Source organism: Pseudochaenichthys georgianus, chromosome 12 (genome assembly GCF_902827115.2).
Source record: "Pseudochaenichthys georgianus chromosome 12, fPseGeo1.2, whole genome shotgun sequence".
Taxonomy (NCBI): Eukaryota; Metazoa; Chordata; class Actinopteri; order Perciformes; family Channichthyidae; genus Pseudochaenichthys; species Pseudochaenichthys georgianus.
Window position 1 is genome coordinate 7,794,603 of NC_047514.1, and position 15,865 is coordinate 7,810,467.

General features: G+C 43.2%; 1 protein-coding gene across 3 annotated transcripts in view; it reads left to right on the forward strand.

The window, feature by feature from the left end:
* LOC117455825 (protein unc-13 homolog B-like) overlaps positions 1–15,865 on the forward strand; it is a 76,262-nt gene that overhangs the window by 28,253 nt on the left and 32,144 nt on the right. For all 3 annotated transcript variants that reach the window (XM_071204968.1, XM_034095412.1, XM_034095411.1), the window contains 2 exons: positions 11,508–11,798; positions 11,893–11,983. In XM_071204968.1, the coding sequence (XP_071061069.1) occupies positions 11,508–11,798; positions 11,893–11,983 (382 nt within the window). The remainder of the gene's footprint in view (positions 1–11,507; positions 11,799–11,892; positions 11,984–15,865) is intronic.

A 15,865-nucleotide genomic window follows, 5' to 3' on the forward strand; every position in this document is an offset into this window, starting at 1 on the left:
GGGTACCAGTGAGACTGCTGCAAATCAGCCTGTGTGGAACGATAGGAAGTTGATCCGGATAATTCTACATCAGAAAAAAGAAAAAAATTGGATTATAGCCAGGGAGAGCTCATCGGTCGTGTTTGTTTTTGGTCACGAGGGTCTGTTTCGTTGGTTGATAGTTAAGCCATTTCACTGAAGAAATCCTGTTTGATACCCATGCACAGTAATATATATTTTATGGTATTTTTAGATTAATGATTGCAATTTTCTTTGCATTATCATTGTAACCAAGCTTTTCTAATTCATTCTTAAAAAACATTGCTAGCTAATCTGAATTTCGTCTTTACATTTGCATGAAACTGTTCTCGTCTTTATTTCTGTTTATTTTTCTGCTTAACTTTTGTTTGCATTTTTTTTTTCTTCTTTGTTTGCTTTTTTTCTGTCCCTATGCTCTTTCCCTCCCTTTGTAACATCAATTTATTTAAACTAAATTAGACCATTAAATCAGAAAGGAAGGGTCAGAATTATACCTGTGGATTCTGGCATGGGCATTGAAGATTGGGAAAACAAATACAAAGGACAGAGCAAGCCTCAGTTGAGTGAATTCTTGGATGATGAAGAAGAAAATGTTATCCTTCGAATGGGAAGACCCTACCCTGAGTCGTCATGCACTTCTACCAGTCAAAATACTCAACGCAGTGGTTTTCTGCCTCCCACCTACCCCCAGGGTTATGACACTATTGATCGACGGCGAAAGAGAAAGATAAGAGACCCAGGAGGGTTGCTAAGTACAGATGCTGACAAAAAAAGAGAAGAGGCTTTCCCCTCTGACATTGCACTGCTCCGTGAGAAGAGAGGGGAACTATTTATGCGGCAGGTAGTTGAGATGCAGGAAGAAGAGGAGCGCATAACATCCTGCCTCAGGCCGTACCAAAATGGCCTTCTCTACAAGACAAGGATGTGGGCGAAAAATGAGCTAGACAACACCTTGGAGAATTATGTGGCATACAAAAAAGAGCAAGAGGGTAGAATGAGGAAACGGTTTGATTTTGATTTAGAGGACTCTGAGGATCTTCGCTACTCCATGGGAGCAGAGGAGGATATTGATGATATCGCCTTTATGGCTCAAGACTATTACTCGGAGAACGCAAGACATTATAAAGACAGGTATTCCCTCGCCTGTCCCTCAGAAAATTCTCATGGTCCTCGAGAGAAAAAGTCTGGCAAAGCTAAACTTGGAGGATGGGCCCCAGAGGCAATGCTCTCTCCTGTAGAGGAACCAATTGATGAATATGTAGACCCTTTTGATGAACTCCAGTGTCTTGTTGAAACTGTTTCTGAATACCTTGCTGAAAAAGAAGAAGAAATGAGCAAGTATGGTTCCCTTCCTAAATCAAACAAATCTAGGCTATCATCTATTGGAAGCTATCGAACCGATTCTCTCGGCGATGACCAACATAGTTCATCAAAAGATCCTAAAGAAGAAACCCAATCACAATCTCCTGATCAGGGCATTTCAGGAGTAAAAAATGCCATGAGCTCATTATTTAGTTCTCTGACTGACAAAGTTGGAGGAGGCCCCAAACAGCCGGTCCCATCTCAACAGGCGCCATCTGCAGAACCCTCCAACCAATCTGGCCTAACAAAACTATTTTCCTTCATTCCCAAATCAAATAGCTCAGCTCCTGTAGCTGTTGTATCTCCGGTAGACAATTCTCATGAAAAACCATTCAGTTCTCCACCGTCTCATCCATCACAATATGACAAGACACAAGGTGATTATCAAGAAACAAAGTCTCCCACAAGGAGTCAGACTAGTAAAAAAGAACATGTACCAGAGTTTGTAACCAAACCTCAAAATGCTCCAGGTAACTCAGTCTTGGGAAGATTGAATCCTTTAAAACTTTTTTCTGCAGTAGATAATGGGAACGCCGCTGAACAGGCACCAACATCCACACATCCTCCAGGCCATACACAAGGGGACGAACAATATGTTCATCAAGGTAAACAGTCAATGACAGCAGAAGGAAAATCCGAAACATTCAGTTCATTGCAAGAGAAACATTCGGAACAAAAACGAGATGGAAATATGTATGGCATAGAAAATCCAATGATTTGCAAACAAGAACATGTGCCTAATTTGGGTCCAGCAAGGTCCACTAGCCAAACAGAATCAGTAAATTCTAGTTTCTTTAGTCCTTTCAAGAAGTCATTGAGTTCATTGCTCACACCTGCTGGCCTCATTCCCCCCCAGGGAGCTCCACCTCTGGCAGTTTATCCAGTGTTTAGATCTACAGAGGCTCCCCGACTACAACAACCAGTAGAGAACCCATCATTGAGCAGCAGACCGCCTTTCCTCTCCTCTGAAAATGTCTCAACTCAACGCCCCAAAGCAGAGGGAGGCATGCTCTCTGGTTTTTTAAAGTTTGCATCTAGTGAAGATGTGAGTGTCTCCATGAACACACAGAATCCTGTGCGATCATATCATAATTCAACTTCAACAACCTCGACCACAATTACACAAAATCCTGCTGTGCCCCAGGAAAACACTGAAAAAGGATGGTTTTCCAGTGTATTTAACCCTACCTCTGCTCCGTCTGCTTCACACCAGAATGTGACTAGTAATTTGCAAAGTCAAAACAGCAATGTGCCATCTAGCTCACAACAACAACAACAACAACAACAACAACAACAACAACAACAAGCACAACAACTTTCGAATCAGAAACCAATTGCCCCCCATGGAATGCAGCATCAAGCCCCAAATCAGACAGAATCACAAAGTTTTTTGACGGGTCTTTTTAAAGGGAGCTCAACCGAGGACAACTCTCCTATGGGCTCAAATCAACCAAAACAAGGACTGCTATCTGGACTTCTTAAATGTGGCTCTTCCAGTGAGATTTCTGCCAATATACCACATCAGGCTTCCCAAAACAATCAACCACACAGGAGCAGTGATCTCCCACAGATTCCCAATCAACCTCCACCACAACAAAGTTCTTCAGGACCACGGATGGGGGGCCTTGTCTCAGGGCTATTGAAGTTTTCATCAACAGAAAGTATACCACAAAATGTTCAGCCTTCTGAAGCTGAAAAGCAGAGGAACATCCCTGGAAATCTAACTGGTCAGCAGCAGATTTCTAATGAAACTCAGCAAACGCAATCTCAGCAAAAGGGGCTTTTGTCTGGCTTGTTTAAATTTGCCTCATCTGAGAATGTTTCAGGCAGCCAAACAGTTCAGCAACAACAAAGCAATGTTCAACACAATCAACAACAGGGTTTCAATCAACAGCATAGTCAACAAGATCCAAACCAAGGGCATCATCTCAGAAATAAAGCATCAAATCAGCAGCCAGGCTTTACTCGACAACAAACGGTTCCACTCCAGCGGCAACCATCGCAACAAAGTGGTATTTTATCTGGTCTCTTTAAATTTGCTTCAGCAGACAACATTAATAAACAAGAGCCCCCATCAGCTCAGCAGCATGGAATTATGCCAAGTAAATCTAGCTATGAGCAACCAAGTGCAAAAGATTTCCCAATGTCCAATCAAAATCAACCACAAAATAGCTCATCACAAAGAACCACTCAATCTAGTGGTTTGCTTTCTGGACTATTCAAATCCTCCTCAGAAAGTATGGGTCAACAGCAGCAGTCTGAAATGATCCATGAGACACAACTAGAAAGACCACTTCAAAGCAACCAAACCATTGAAACACCGGTGGACACTGCAAGTCAATCTGGCATGCTCTCAGGGTTGTTTAACAAATTCACAAAATCATCTGAAAACATCAACCCAACCTGCCAGACATCGGCAGTACAATCACTGCATGAGAGAGTCAGTAATAATTCAGTCACGATGAAGACCCCACTTCACACTAGTGTAGCACAACAATCCTCACAAGAACATACAGAGAAAGAGAAGAGGATTCTTAGACCTGCCCAACACGGGTTTTCATCTGGACTCTTTGGCAAAAATGTAACTGAGGAAGCTTGTACTCCCAAACAAATAGACAAATCTGGTCAAATTACAGAACCACAGACACCCTCAAATAAGTACACAGCGTTACATTCAGGCATATTAAAAAGTGCTTCCACAGACTTTGGAAGGGACCAGGATTCTCTCTATCCTGGACAGAGCAGACATGCTTTTATTAGGGTACCTGTGTCAATTGATGGTGAGAGTTTGGATTTAAGAACCTCTGCTACTTTTGCAAGATCTCTTCCGAATCAAGCACCATATTCCTCAATTAGCACCGGCAATATATCTCAGATATATTATTCTGGCACACCTCAGTCAGTTCCCCCAATGGCTTATAGTGCAGGAAATATGAATTCACTTTTACAAAGCCATACTCTTCCGTCAATAATGTCCATGCAGTCATTTATTGGCAGAAGCACTTCCTCTTTGTATGAAGCAACAGAACAAAATCTTAACCAGGGTCAGTTGTCTCCTTATAGAACAAGTCCCTCTTATGATGAAGACCAGTGGATCCGTGAAAGTGCTCTTTGGCAGATGTTTCAGAATGAGTCACTAAATTATGAAATCCAGGATCAACTGTATAGACAGAGCTGTGAGACATCTGCTCTTCCTCACAGCCCCTCAAATACATTTCAGCCAATTAACTCAACCGGACCAATGCAAGGTGTTGTTTGCCAGGAACAAATTCAACCATATCAGTTTGAGCAACACAATGATGATCCATATCCCAAGAGGAAATTATGGAACAGCCACGAAGACTTGGGAAACAAAGAGCATTCTCTTCATGAGGAGGGTGCGTTGAACTTAACTAATAAACCGAGTAATGCAAATGTTACGAGACGTCACTCGTTTAATAATGGCAGCACATACTGCTTGAATGGGGTTTCATATCATGAAGGTTATTACGAGGAGACTGCACCAAGCTTATCCTATTCAGCTAACTGGCAATATGGAATGGATAATACAGCCCAACACAACTTTCATACTAATGGTATGTTCCATCAGAGTCAGTTTAATTTGAATAGACAAATAGATTCAATTTATCCCCCAAGTGCCCCAACTGAGATGGAAGACTCCCAGTACCTCGAAGACACAGAGTGGTATCAGCAGTGGCTTGCACTTTTGGAGCAAGGCATGTGGTGGCCAGCAGAAGATAGTGACTGTGGCTACTTTGTTTACACAGATCACGAGTACATTTATGCCTTGCTTACAGATGCAGAAGGCGAATATGTGTATGCTTGTGCCCCTGAAGGCGAGTCTTTGGAAAATGCACAGCATTTAGACGGTTTTCCCAGTGCTTGGTTACACAGTGAAATGGTTTCAGTGTGTGGCTTTAAAATCCCACTCTACAATGAGGATGAGCTTTTATGGCTACCCGGTCAAGATAACAGTGATTCTATACTCGTTAATGCCCCCCTGGATTTGTCTGCTGCCTATAGAAAAGGAAATCAGATCATGAATTTAAATCTTCAACAGTTCTCTGAAATGTTTGAGAATTCATTTCTGCCACAAGAGCAACAAGGTGTAGATTTCACATCTTACAGATTAAACAAAGTCAGGGTGGATCCTAGACAGAATGGTTATATCAATGGTGACCAATGCAAAGATGTTATTGACCTTTCCTGTCGTAATAAAGACCACAATGGTCCTTATTGGAACAACCAGGAAACTAAGACATTTCTTGCTCAAAAGCTGGCTGTTTCTTTGAACTCTAATCCATCTGAACATTCCAATCAGCAGCTCCTTCACAACTGTTACAGGCCTTGTCAACGGCGGCGTTCATCAACAGGAGTTACAGTGAAGCATGTAGAAGATGTATCACAGAAGGAATGGAGGGAACGAGTGTCCCCGGGAGAAGAACAACCTAATCGTCATGTCAAACAGGTTTCTTCCCTTATATCCTCTTTTGTTGGAAAAACATCACAGGCGGAGTTAAACAAAACTAGCATTAACAACTGTGAGAAAGCTTCTGACAACAAATCTAAGAACATTCTTGCATCAGGTTTCCAAAGTCTGAAGTCAAAGATTATCAAAGAGGAATCTACTGCTGATGTGACTCAACAATTGCAGATGTCCACTAGCACACATAAAAGAATTTTGCCTACAGTCAAAACAACGAGTCAAGTAACCCAACCCTCAATGCAATCACATACAGCTTCACAGAAACCTATACTTACACGTCAGACTACCATGGCACAACAAGCAACCCCACAAACACAGCCCAATGTGCCAGTGCCTTTAGAAACAAAAGAAGCTCTTATTCAACACGGACCATGTACAGCTGGTAAGCCAGTGGATATACCAGTGGAGAAACAACCTGAACAGGCAGGCTTCATGAACTTTCTCAAATCCGCAGTTGGAATAGAAGAACCCATGCCAGATGCCCAGAAATGTTCTCAGATATCTTCCAATGAGCAGAGCAAAACTTGCAGCACTGCATCCCTACCAGGCAGTGTTCCCACAAATAAAGAAGCTCCAGGAGTGTCAAATTTATTTGGATCAATAAGCAGCCTATTTAGCGCTGAGCCCCCTCCGCCTCAGAAACAGCAAATGAAACCGAGTGTTACAGAAGGTTCATTGACATCAGCATCTAAACCTAAGGGTTTACAGAGACAACGAACCATGGACCAAAGCGGTAGCCCTGTGCCGAGCCAACCCCCAAACAAAAGTATATCCCAACCATTTCCTCCCAGTTCTTTGCCAGGCCCTTTTACAAGCCGATCAGAAACTATGCCAACTACAGAACAGAAACAAAATGAAACTAAACCATCTGGCGGACTTTTTGGATTTTCAATCGGAGAAATGCTGTCAGGATCCGCAACTGCCCAATCAGGACCCACACTTCAATCAGCTGCATCAACTACAGCTCCACAAGAAGAATCACTGGGTAAAAGTATATTATCGATATTTAGTGGGCCCAATCCCCCACAAGCTGCAACTAAAACTGAGCCATTGCCTCAAGCACGACCACCAGGTGCAGCTCCACAACCTCCTCAACAGGAATCACTTGGCAAAAGTTTATTATCAATGTTTGGAGGATCAAGTCCTCCTCAGCCTCCCCCTCAAACCAAGCCTACTGCTGACGTACCACAACAGGGAACTGTTCCTCCTAAAGACCCCCCAAATACAGGATTCCTTTCAATGTTTGGTGGTCCCAGCAACCAACAGCAAGCTCAAACAGGATCTTTACTAGGGGGGATTTTGCCTGGGTCAACAACTTCAACTGAAAGCCCAATGAAGGGACTGTTTTCAATGTTTAGTGAACCCAGTCCTCCGCAACCTCAGCCAACAACACCCTTATCTCAACAAAGAGTAGCCAAATCACAAACTCAACTACAAGGGGAACCCAACACACAATCTAAACCACAAGGACAGCCACAAGGACAAGGGCAGCCAGCTGCCTCTGTACTTGGGGGAATATTAGGTGGCTTTTCTACCTCTAGTGACACTCCAAAAAGCACTTTGTTTTCCATATTTAGTGGACCCAGTACTCCTCATTCAGCAGGATCTGCACCACCAAAAGAACAGGCAAAGAGTATATTCTCTGTTTTTAATGATGTATTGACACCTCCACAACCTCCACAACAAACTTCCAATTCATCATCAACTTTCGACACTAAAGTGCCACCAACAGCACAAGGTTCTTCCCAAATATCATCTGTTACCAGTAGCCATGGCCAAGCAGCACCCAGTGAAATATCAAGTGATGTGAATGTAAGGTCATCCAAAGAAGCTACTGTAGATACTTCACAGGATGCTACAAATAAAGGCACTGATATTGCATCTATGGATCCAGATTCAGAAATGGTCCCTGTTCAAAAGGAAACAAGCACACCCCAAGATCCTACCACCAGTAACCAATCCCCAGCTTCCGGCTTTCTGTCTATGATTAGTGGATCAGATCCCAAAGACCCACCAGGTAAAGGTCTGATGTCCTTGCTTGGAGGTTCTGCTCCTCAGCCTTCTTCTCAGCCTGAAAGTTCTCTATTAGGGGCAATGTTTGGAGGCTCTTCAAAACCAGCTTCTCAAACAGGGGGGTCTTTACTAGGTGGTTTATTTGGAGGGTCTGCTCCTCAGGCTTCTCCTCAGAGTGGAGCTCCTCCGACACCAGGCCCTCAGACAGGGGGATCCTTATTCGGAGGCTTCTTTGGTGGATCTGCTCCTCAGGTTTCTACTCAAGTTGGTCCCAATAAGAGTGGAGCTTCTCCCATACAAGGCCCTCAGTCAGGGGCGTCCTTACTTGGAGGCTTCTTTGGTGGATCTGCTCCTCAGGTTTCTACTCAAGTTGGTCCCAATAAGAGTGGAGCTTCTCCCACACCAGGCCCTCAGGCAGGGGTGTCATTACTTGGAGGCTTATTTGGCGGATCTGCTCCCCAGGCTGCAGGATCTCCGACTGCAGGGTCTATCTTGGGTGGTATTTTTGGGGGATCAGCAGCTTCAACAACAGCGCCTCAGACAAGTGGGTCCTTTGGTGGATTGTTTGGTGGGACTGCTGCCCAGACTTCAACCACCCCAAATACTAGCTCTATATTGGGAGGTATATTGGGAGGGTCATCTTCTCAAACCGCTCCTGCACAGACAGTCACATCTGCTCCCAATCATATTTTACCTGAAGCTTCAACTCCTAATGAGATGCCTGGTAAAAGTTTGCCTTCTATACTTAGAGGATCTGTTCCTCCCACTTTAACTACAGCTCTTACAGATACTACTTCAGATGTAACAATTCTACCAAAACCCGATGATGACAGTAAAACTGCTCTAGCTCTAGCAGGTCCTGAAATATATGCAAGTGGTCCAGTTACAAAAAGCAATGAAAAGGCAGAAACATTACAGCAACCTGGCGATACAGTCCAGTGTGTTAAGGCAAGCTTACCAAAAACTGATGGCGAAGTCACAAAAGAAGCTCATCACCAAGATGCTGACAAGCCAACTACCAAAGCTAATGATATTCAGTCCAAAGAATCTGAATCATCTACACCAGAGCTTTTAAGTGGTCAGTCAGGTCAAAATGCAACACTCTCTAAAGTAGAAGAAGCAACACCAGCCACTCAGTCAGCAAGCACTGTAGTCGAGGAACAACAAAAGCCTATAGAGTTAGATAAATCTATTGGTGACACAGCAGCAGATGCAGTCACAGGCTTTATGTCCTCCCTTTTCAAACCAACAGTTGCTTCCTCTGAAGTTCCTCACCAACAGCAGAAGAACTCACTTTTTGGACATGGAGCAACGGCACCACAAGCTGCTACTGGGCAGAGTGGAGGATCACTGTTAGGAGGTATTTTTGGGGGCTCCAATACCGAGACTACAGCTCCCCAGATAGGGGGATCATTACTGGGAGGGTTATTTAAGGGGTCAGCACCTCAGTCTGGTCCTCAAACCCCTGCCCCCACCCCTGGAGGGTCAATATTAGGTGGTATGTTTGGAGGAGGATCCACTGCCAAGTCTGTAGGTCCCCAGACTGGTGGATCGTTACTGGGTGGGATGTTTGGAGGATCTGCGGCAACAGCACAGCCTGGAGGTTCTTTACTTGGAGGAATGTTTGGAGGAGCCACTGCTCAGACTGCAGGGTCACAGGCTGGAGCATCAATACTTGGAGGCATAGGTGGATCTTTATTTGGGGGTGTAGGCCAACCACCCAAGCCAACTGAACCAAAGCCATCTGAGTCAAAGCCAATGCCTGCCATTACACCACAGTCACAGATTAAGAATGAAAGTGTGCCACCTACAGTGTCTCCATCTGGCACTGAGACTACCACAAATAAAAAGGTGGACCCAACCCTACCAGTTCACGATCAAGTCAAATCTGGCAACTTAACAAGTAGTAGTGAGGTGGGATCTGAGGCGGCTTGTCCGGAAACCTCTGTGACATATGACACCACCCATCCAGGTGAAAACTCTGAAAAAGAAACACCAGCAGTTGAGGGAGACATAATACATGAGAAGCCCATGGTTATTAAGGGAGACTCTGAGAGTAAAGAAAGTGACAAATCAGTCCCACCAGATAATAAGGAAGCACATGCTAATTTAGCTCCTCCGGTTAATCAGTTGCACAAAAATGCAGAGCCATCTGAAGCCAAGTCCCTGTTTGGTTTTATGTCCACACAAAGTGATGTCGGAAAATCTTTTGGATCTCTATTTTCACAAACACTGTCCTCAGGTACTCCGTCAATGCCTCAAACTGAAGGAGTAAGTGGTCTGTTTTCAGGATTTAAAACAATTTCTGGTGGTCTATTTCAAGATGAAAAACCTGTTGCTGGAAAACAAGAGCCACCCACCACGTCATTATTTGGCACAAAAATCAGTTTTCCTTGGCAGGCAGAGCCACCGAAATCACAAGCTCCAGTTGTAACATCCCAACCCATAACTGACAACAAAGCAACACTTGGTCAAACTCAAACTGTACAAAAGGTTGCAACAGCCGATGCACAAAAATCTGAATCGGTAGGTTCATCAGATGATGTAGCAAACCCCCAGATTTGCATCTCCACTCCTGAAGTAGATCCTTCAGCATCCCTGACCCCAAAGGAGAAGGAAGGGCTTGTAGAAACATACCCCTCTGCAGGTCCTACCTCTGGAGTGCAGCTGGACATCCAGTCCAAGAAGGATCTATTGAATGCAAAAAGGCTAGTAAAAGCATAATAAATGGCATCCTCCCACACCATTTATGATGCATTGATGTTTTGGAAAAACTGTATTCCCTGTTCAGCTCTGCAATCCATCCTCAATAGTTACATTTCATATTTAGCTTGAGTTTATGTATGTGTGTGCATGAGTGTGTGTGTGTGTGTGTGTGTGTGTGTGTGTGTGTGTGTGTGTGTGTGTGTGTGTGTGTGTGTGTGTGTGTGTGTGTGTGTGTGTGTGTGTGTGTGTGTGTGTGTGTGTGTGTGTGTGTGTGTGTGTGTGTGTGTGTGTGTGTGTGTGTGTGTGTGTGTGTGTGTGTGTGTGTGTGTGTGTGTGTGTGTGTGTGTGTGTGTGTGTGTGTGTGTGTGTGTGTGTGTGTGTGTGTTTTGAAATGATTCTTAGTTTTATGTGTAGCACCTTCATAATTGTACATGTCATTTTAAAACAGAATTCCAAAACTAAATTTACATCGTAATATATTCATGGTGAATGTACTAATAATGATGTATATTGCATGTACGAAATACAAGTCTTTTGAGATATTTATAGTTAAATATAAGCATACAACATAATAAACGATATACATTTAGTTTGAGCATGGAATTCTGATCTGTGTTGTGTTTTTGCTTTAGGGTGGAAATAATTGTTGTTGTTTATATATAAACAGAAATCAACTTTTGTATATCTTTTAAAATTGTATTCTGAAAGAAATGTAGCTAATCTGCATCATGCCCCGTGGATATAAATGTGGTTATGAAAATGGGTAAAAATGTAAACACAGGTCATGTTATAATCCCCACATGTCTAACCTTGGCCACAGGAAGAAAAACTGTAACATCTAGAAATGGTCTTTTACCTTGTGCGGATTTAACAAAAAAAGTAATGTGACAATATTTTCCTCACTCCTCTCTCCCAATTGTAGTCCAGTGGAAAGTAGTCGCTTTGGGTCATCAGGAAACCTGAGCCAGACCAGCTCCCAGCTTAGTGAGACTGGCCAGAGCACTGGAGGGTCAGAACTGGAGGAGTCCTTCCACTCCTACCACAGTACTAGCTTTCACCCCTCCACCAATGGGCAGCCACGCACCAATGGACAACCTCCTACAAATGGACACTATACCGTCGGTGAGCAGGAGATACGTAGGCTGACCTCTGAAGAAGGACAGGGCCTGAAAAACGACACTCCAACAGAAAGGGGGACCACTAAACTCCTAAGGTATGCTCTAAATTAAATTTGGTAATATATGTGCTATGATGAATATCCATAAGAACTGAGTCTTCAAGTCTTTCTTTCCATCCATGTAACCCAGGTTCCAAGATGATGGACCGCCATTACCCTTTACCCCATCCAGAATTTGTTGGTTGAAGGCCATCAATAAAGTCAGGGTTCAGCTCCGGGAGGTAGGCAGTGGTTTAATAGAGTTGCTCTACCAATATCTGACTTCTAATGACCTCTGAAGTCTGACTACCCTTTATACTTTACCATAAACACACAAAAATTAAGCTGCACTCACATGATCCGCGATTTTGTCTTTGCTCACTGCGAGTTTGCGCGCAGAGCCTTGGAAGGAAGTTTTGTTTCTATTGTTGGCTCCCTTTCTGGCTTGCGCCACTTCCTACTGCTGTCAACTGATTGGTTGCCCCTCAAAAGGTCAGCGGTGAATGAGGTCAATGTTTAAATAATATATACTTTAAACGCAGCGCTTTGCAAGAATTTCCGTTCTCTCCGTAGGAGCATAACGGCAAGCATTGGTCAGCAATGATGCAGTTTTTCGACATATCGTGTGAATGCAGCTTAAGACGCATTTAGATGGATAACACATCTGTGAATATTTGTATGTTGTTGAGTTTTACCTCTTTGGTAGTTTAAAATTATGCACCAAAATGTCACAAAATAGTTTTTTTGAGACAACACGCTCCTCTGCAGGTTGCACATGTATTTTTAGAAACGGAAGTCAATTACACACTTTTGATAGCGTCTGGGCAGCAATAGTGGAACTACTTGCGATTCAGCAACTCATTAAAAGCCACAACATAAATGTTTTTCAAGTTATGGATGAGTGTATTTGATTTAGTGTCACCCACCTCTATATTTCTTGCATATCAGATCTGCTTTTATGCGATAGCCATCCAGCAAAAATGCTGCTTTAATAGAGGTTCCAAGAAACATCTAATATTTAATCAATCAGATGAAACTCCAGTTATGATGAAGTTCTCCCTATGTTTACATGGGTCACTCACTAATTTCTAGTATTATCAGAATCTGTAAAAGAATATAAAACAATATATTTTGCACTAATACCCAATGAACCAATATCTGTAGTCCAGGGACAAGATACAAATAAGGTTTGTACTGATGAGTTGTATCTTCTGCTCATTTGAATCACCCAGCATCTCATCCCTAAGGGTGGACAAAAATAATTGAGTGTTTCCAAGAATTTGAACAATCTAATGAGCTTAGAAGATGTGATGTGGGAATTGCATCATGATAGCCATTCATCAATCAATCATGTGTATAGTTTATAATTTTTCAAATCAAGGAATTAACTTGAGTAATAATTGTTAATTTTTACCATTTGGAGCACTTCTTTTTTCTGAAAAAGAAAAATAGATAATACAAATTGAGGCATTCATATGACATTGTTTTTGTCTCTATCATATTTGACTTTTGGTGTCGGGATAAGATGGCATGTAGCCTCACATTGAACTACAGTACATTGTACAATACCATATAGGATAATTTGTATCCAGCGCATGTACAGTGGGGCAAAAAAGTATTTAGTCAGCCACCAATTGTGCAAGTTCTCCCACTTAAAAAGATGAGAGAGGCCTGTAATTTTCATCCTAGGTACACTTCAACTATGAGAGACAGAATGGGGGGAAAGAATCCAGGAAATCACATTGTAGGATTTTTAATGAATTAATTGGTAAATTCCTCGGTAAAATAAGCATTTGGTCACCTACAAACAAACAAGATTTCTGGCTCTCACAAACCTGTAACTTCTTCTTTAAGAGCCTCCTCTGTCCTCCACTTGTTAACTGTATTAATGGCACCTGTTTGATCTCGTTATCAGTATAAAAGACACCTGTACACAACCTCAAACAGTCACACTCCAAACTCCACTATGGCCAAGACCAAAGAGCTGTCAAAGGACACCAGAAACAAAATTGTAGACCTGCACCAGGCTGGGAAGACTGAATCTGCAATAGGTAAGCAGCTTGGTGTGAAGAAATCAACTGTGGGAGCAATTATTAGAAAATGGAAGACATACAAGACCACTGATAATCTCCCTCGATCTGGGGCTCCACGCAAGATCTCACCCCGTGGGGTCAAAATGATCACAAGAACGGTCAGAAAAAATCCCAGAACCACACGGGGGGACCTAGTCAATGACCTGCAGAGAGCTGGGACCAAAGTAACAAAGGCTACCATCAGTAACACACTACGCCGCCAGAGACTCAAATCCTGCAGTGCCAGACGTGTCCCCCTGCTTAAGCCAGTACATGTCCAGGCCCGTCTGAAGTTTGCTAGAGAGCATTTAGATGATCCAGAAGAGGATTGGGAGAATCTCATATGGTCAGATGAAACCAAAATAGAACTTGGAGGAGAAAGAATGCCGAGTTGCATCCAAAGAACACCATACCTACTGTGAAACATGGGGGTGGAAACATCATGCTTTGGGGCTGTTTTTCTGCAAAGGGACCAGGACGACTGATCCGTGTAAAGGAAAGAATGAATGGGGCCATGTATCGTGAGATTTTGAGTGACAACCTCCTTCCATCAGCAAGGGCATTGAAGATGAAACGTGGCTGGGTCTTTCAGCATGACAATGATCCCAAACACACCGCCCGGGCAACGAAGGAGTGGCTTCGTAAGATGCATTTCAAGGTCCTGGAGTGGCCTAGCCAGTCTCCAGATCTCAACCCCATAGAAAATATTTGGAGGGAGTTGAAAGTCCGTGTTGCCCAGCGACAGCCCCAAAACATCACTGCTCTAGAGGAGATCTGCATGGAGGAATGGGCCAAAATACCAGCAACAGTGTGTGAAAACCTTGTGAAGACTTACAGAAAACATTTGACCTCTGTCATTGCCAACAAAGGGTATATAACAAGGTATTGAGATGAACTGTTGTTATTGACCAAATACTTATTTTCCACCATAATGTGCAAATAAATTCTTAAAAAATCAGACAATGGGATGGTCTGGATTTTTTTTTTTCTCATTTTGTCTTTCATAGTTGAAAGACAAATGAAAATGACAGGCCTCTCATCTTTTTAAGTGGGAGAACTTGCACAATCGGTGGCTGACTAAATACTTTTTTGCCCCACTGTATGTCGGTTCTAATCCTGCGGGTACAATCGTAAATCTTTAGTGGATGCTCGTAATGAAATCATCAGAATCTCTCAGCCCTAACTGTGGTTCATCGCCTTGATTAAGCTTTTTATGGCACGGCAGTAAAAGAGTACCTAATGTAGGACCTCGATTGGCTCCATTATCATGATTGGTTTGCATGGGATGGTTGAGATTAACATGTACTGTAAATGACGGCTGATTGAAGAGTATAACTGTAAAGCAAGTTGAAAGCTGTCTAATGCTGCGTTCACACCGGACGCGATGCGATGTATGGGGGCGGCGCGATTACATGTAAAGTCAATGCAGAGACACGGACAGAAGTGAATTCGCTCCGACGCAAGCATGAAGCAGTGGACGCAAATTCCGCGGCGCGATTGAAGGGGGCCGTGACAAACGCTCAAGTTAAATTTTTTCAACTCGAGCGTCATCGCGTCACACGATCTCGCGGTAGCCAATCAGCGGTGAGGATCTCAGCCTGACGTTCAACCAGAAAACATCAGCGGTTAGCTGTTAGCAGTTAGCACACAGAGCTCACAGCTCCTCATATCTGTTCAGAAACTGGACAAAAGTTAAACAAGTACAAACCACAGACTGTCTGTGTCATGGCAAATACAGTCGCTGGTTTATTTATGTCTGTATAGGCTGTTGTTGTGAGTGTGGACGGAGCATATACAACGTTAGCTTAGCCTGATCGACCCGATCTCCATTCAGAAAACAAGCATTTTAAAAGGTTTTTCGCCTGTCGTCTGTCTTCAGACTTGTCGAGCATTAATTCGTGGTTTTTACTAAAGGCCCTGTCACACTGTCCCGAAATTGACACCCGATGGACACACGAATATGGAATTGTGAATTTCGCACGAAGATGGCCCCGAACCACACACGAAGGCAACATTTACATTACATTTAAGACATACAACTGCAATGAAAGT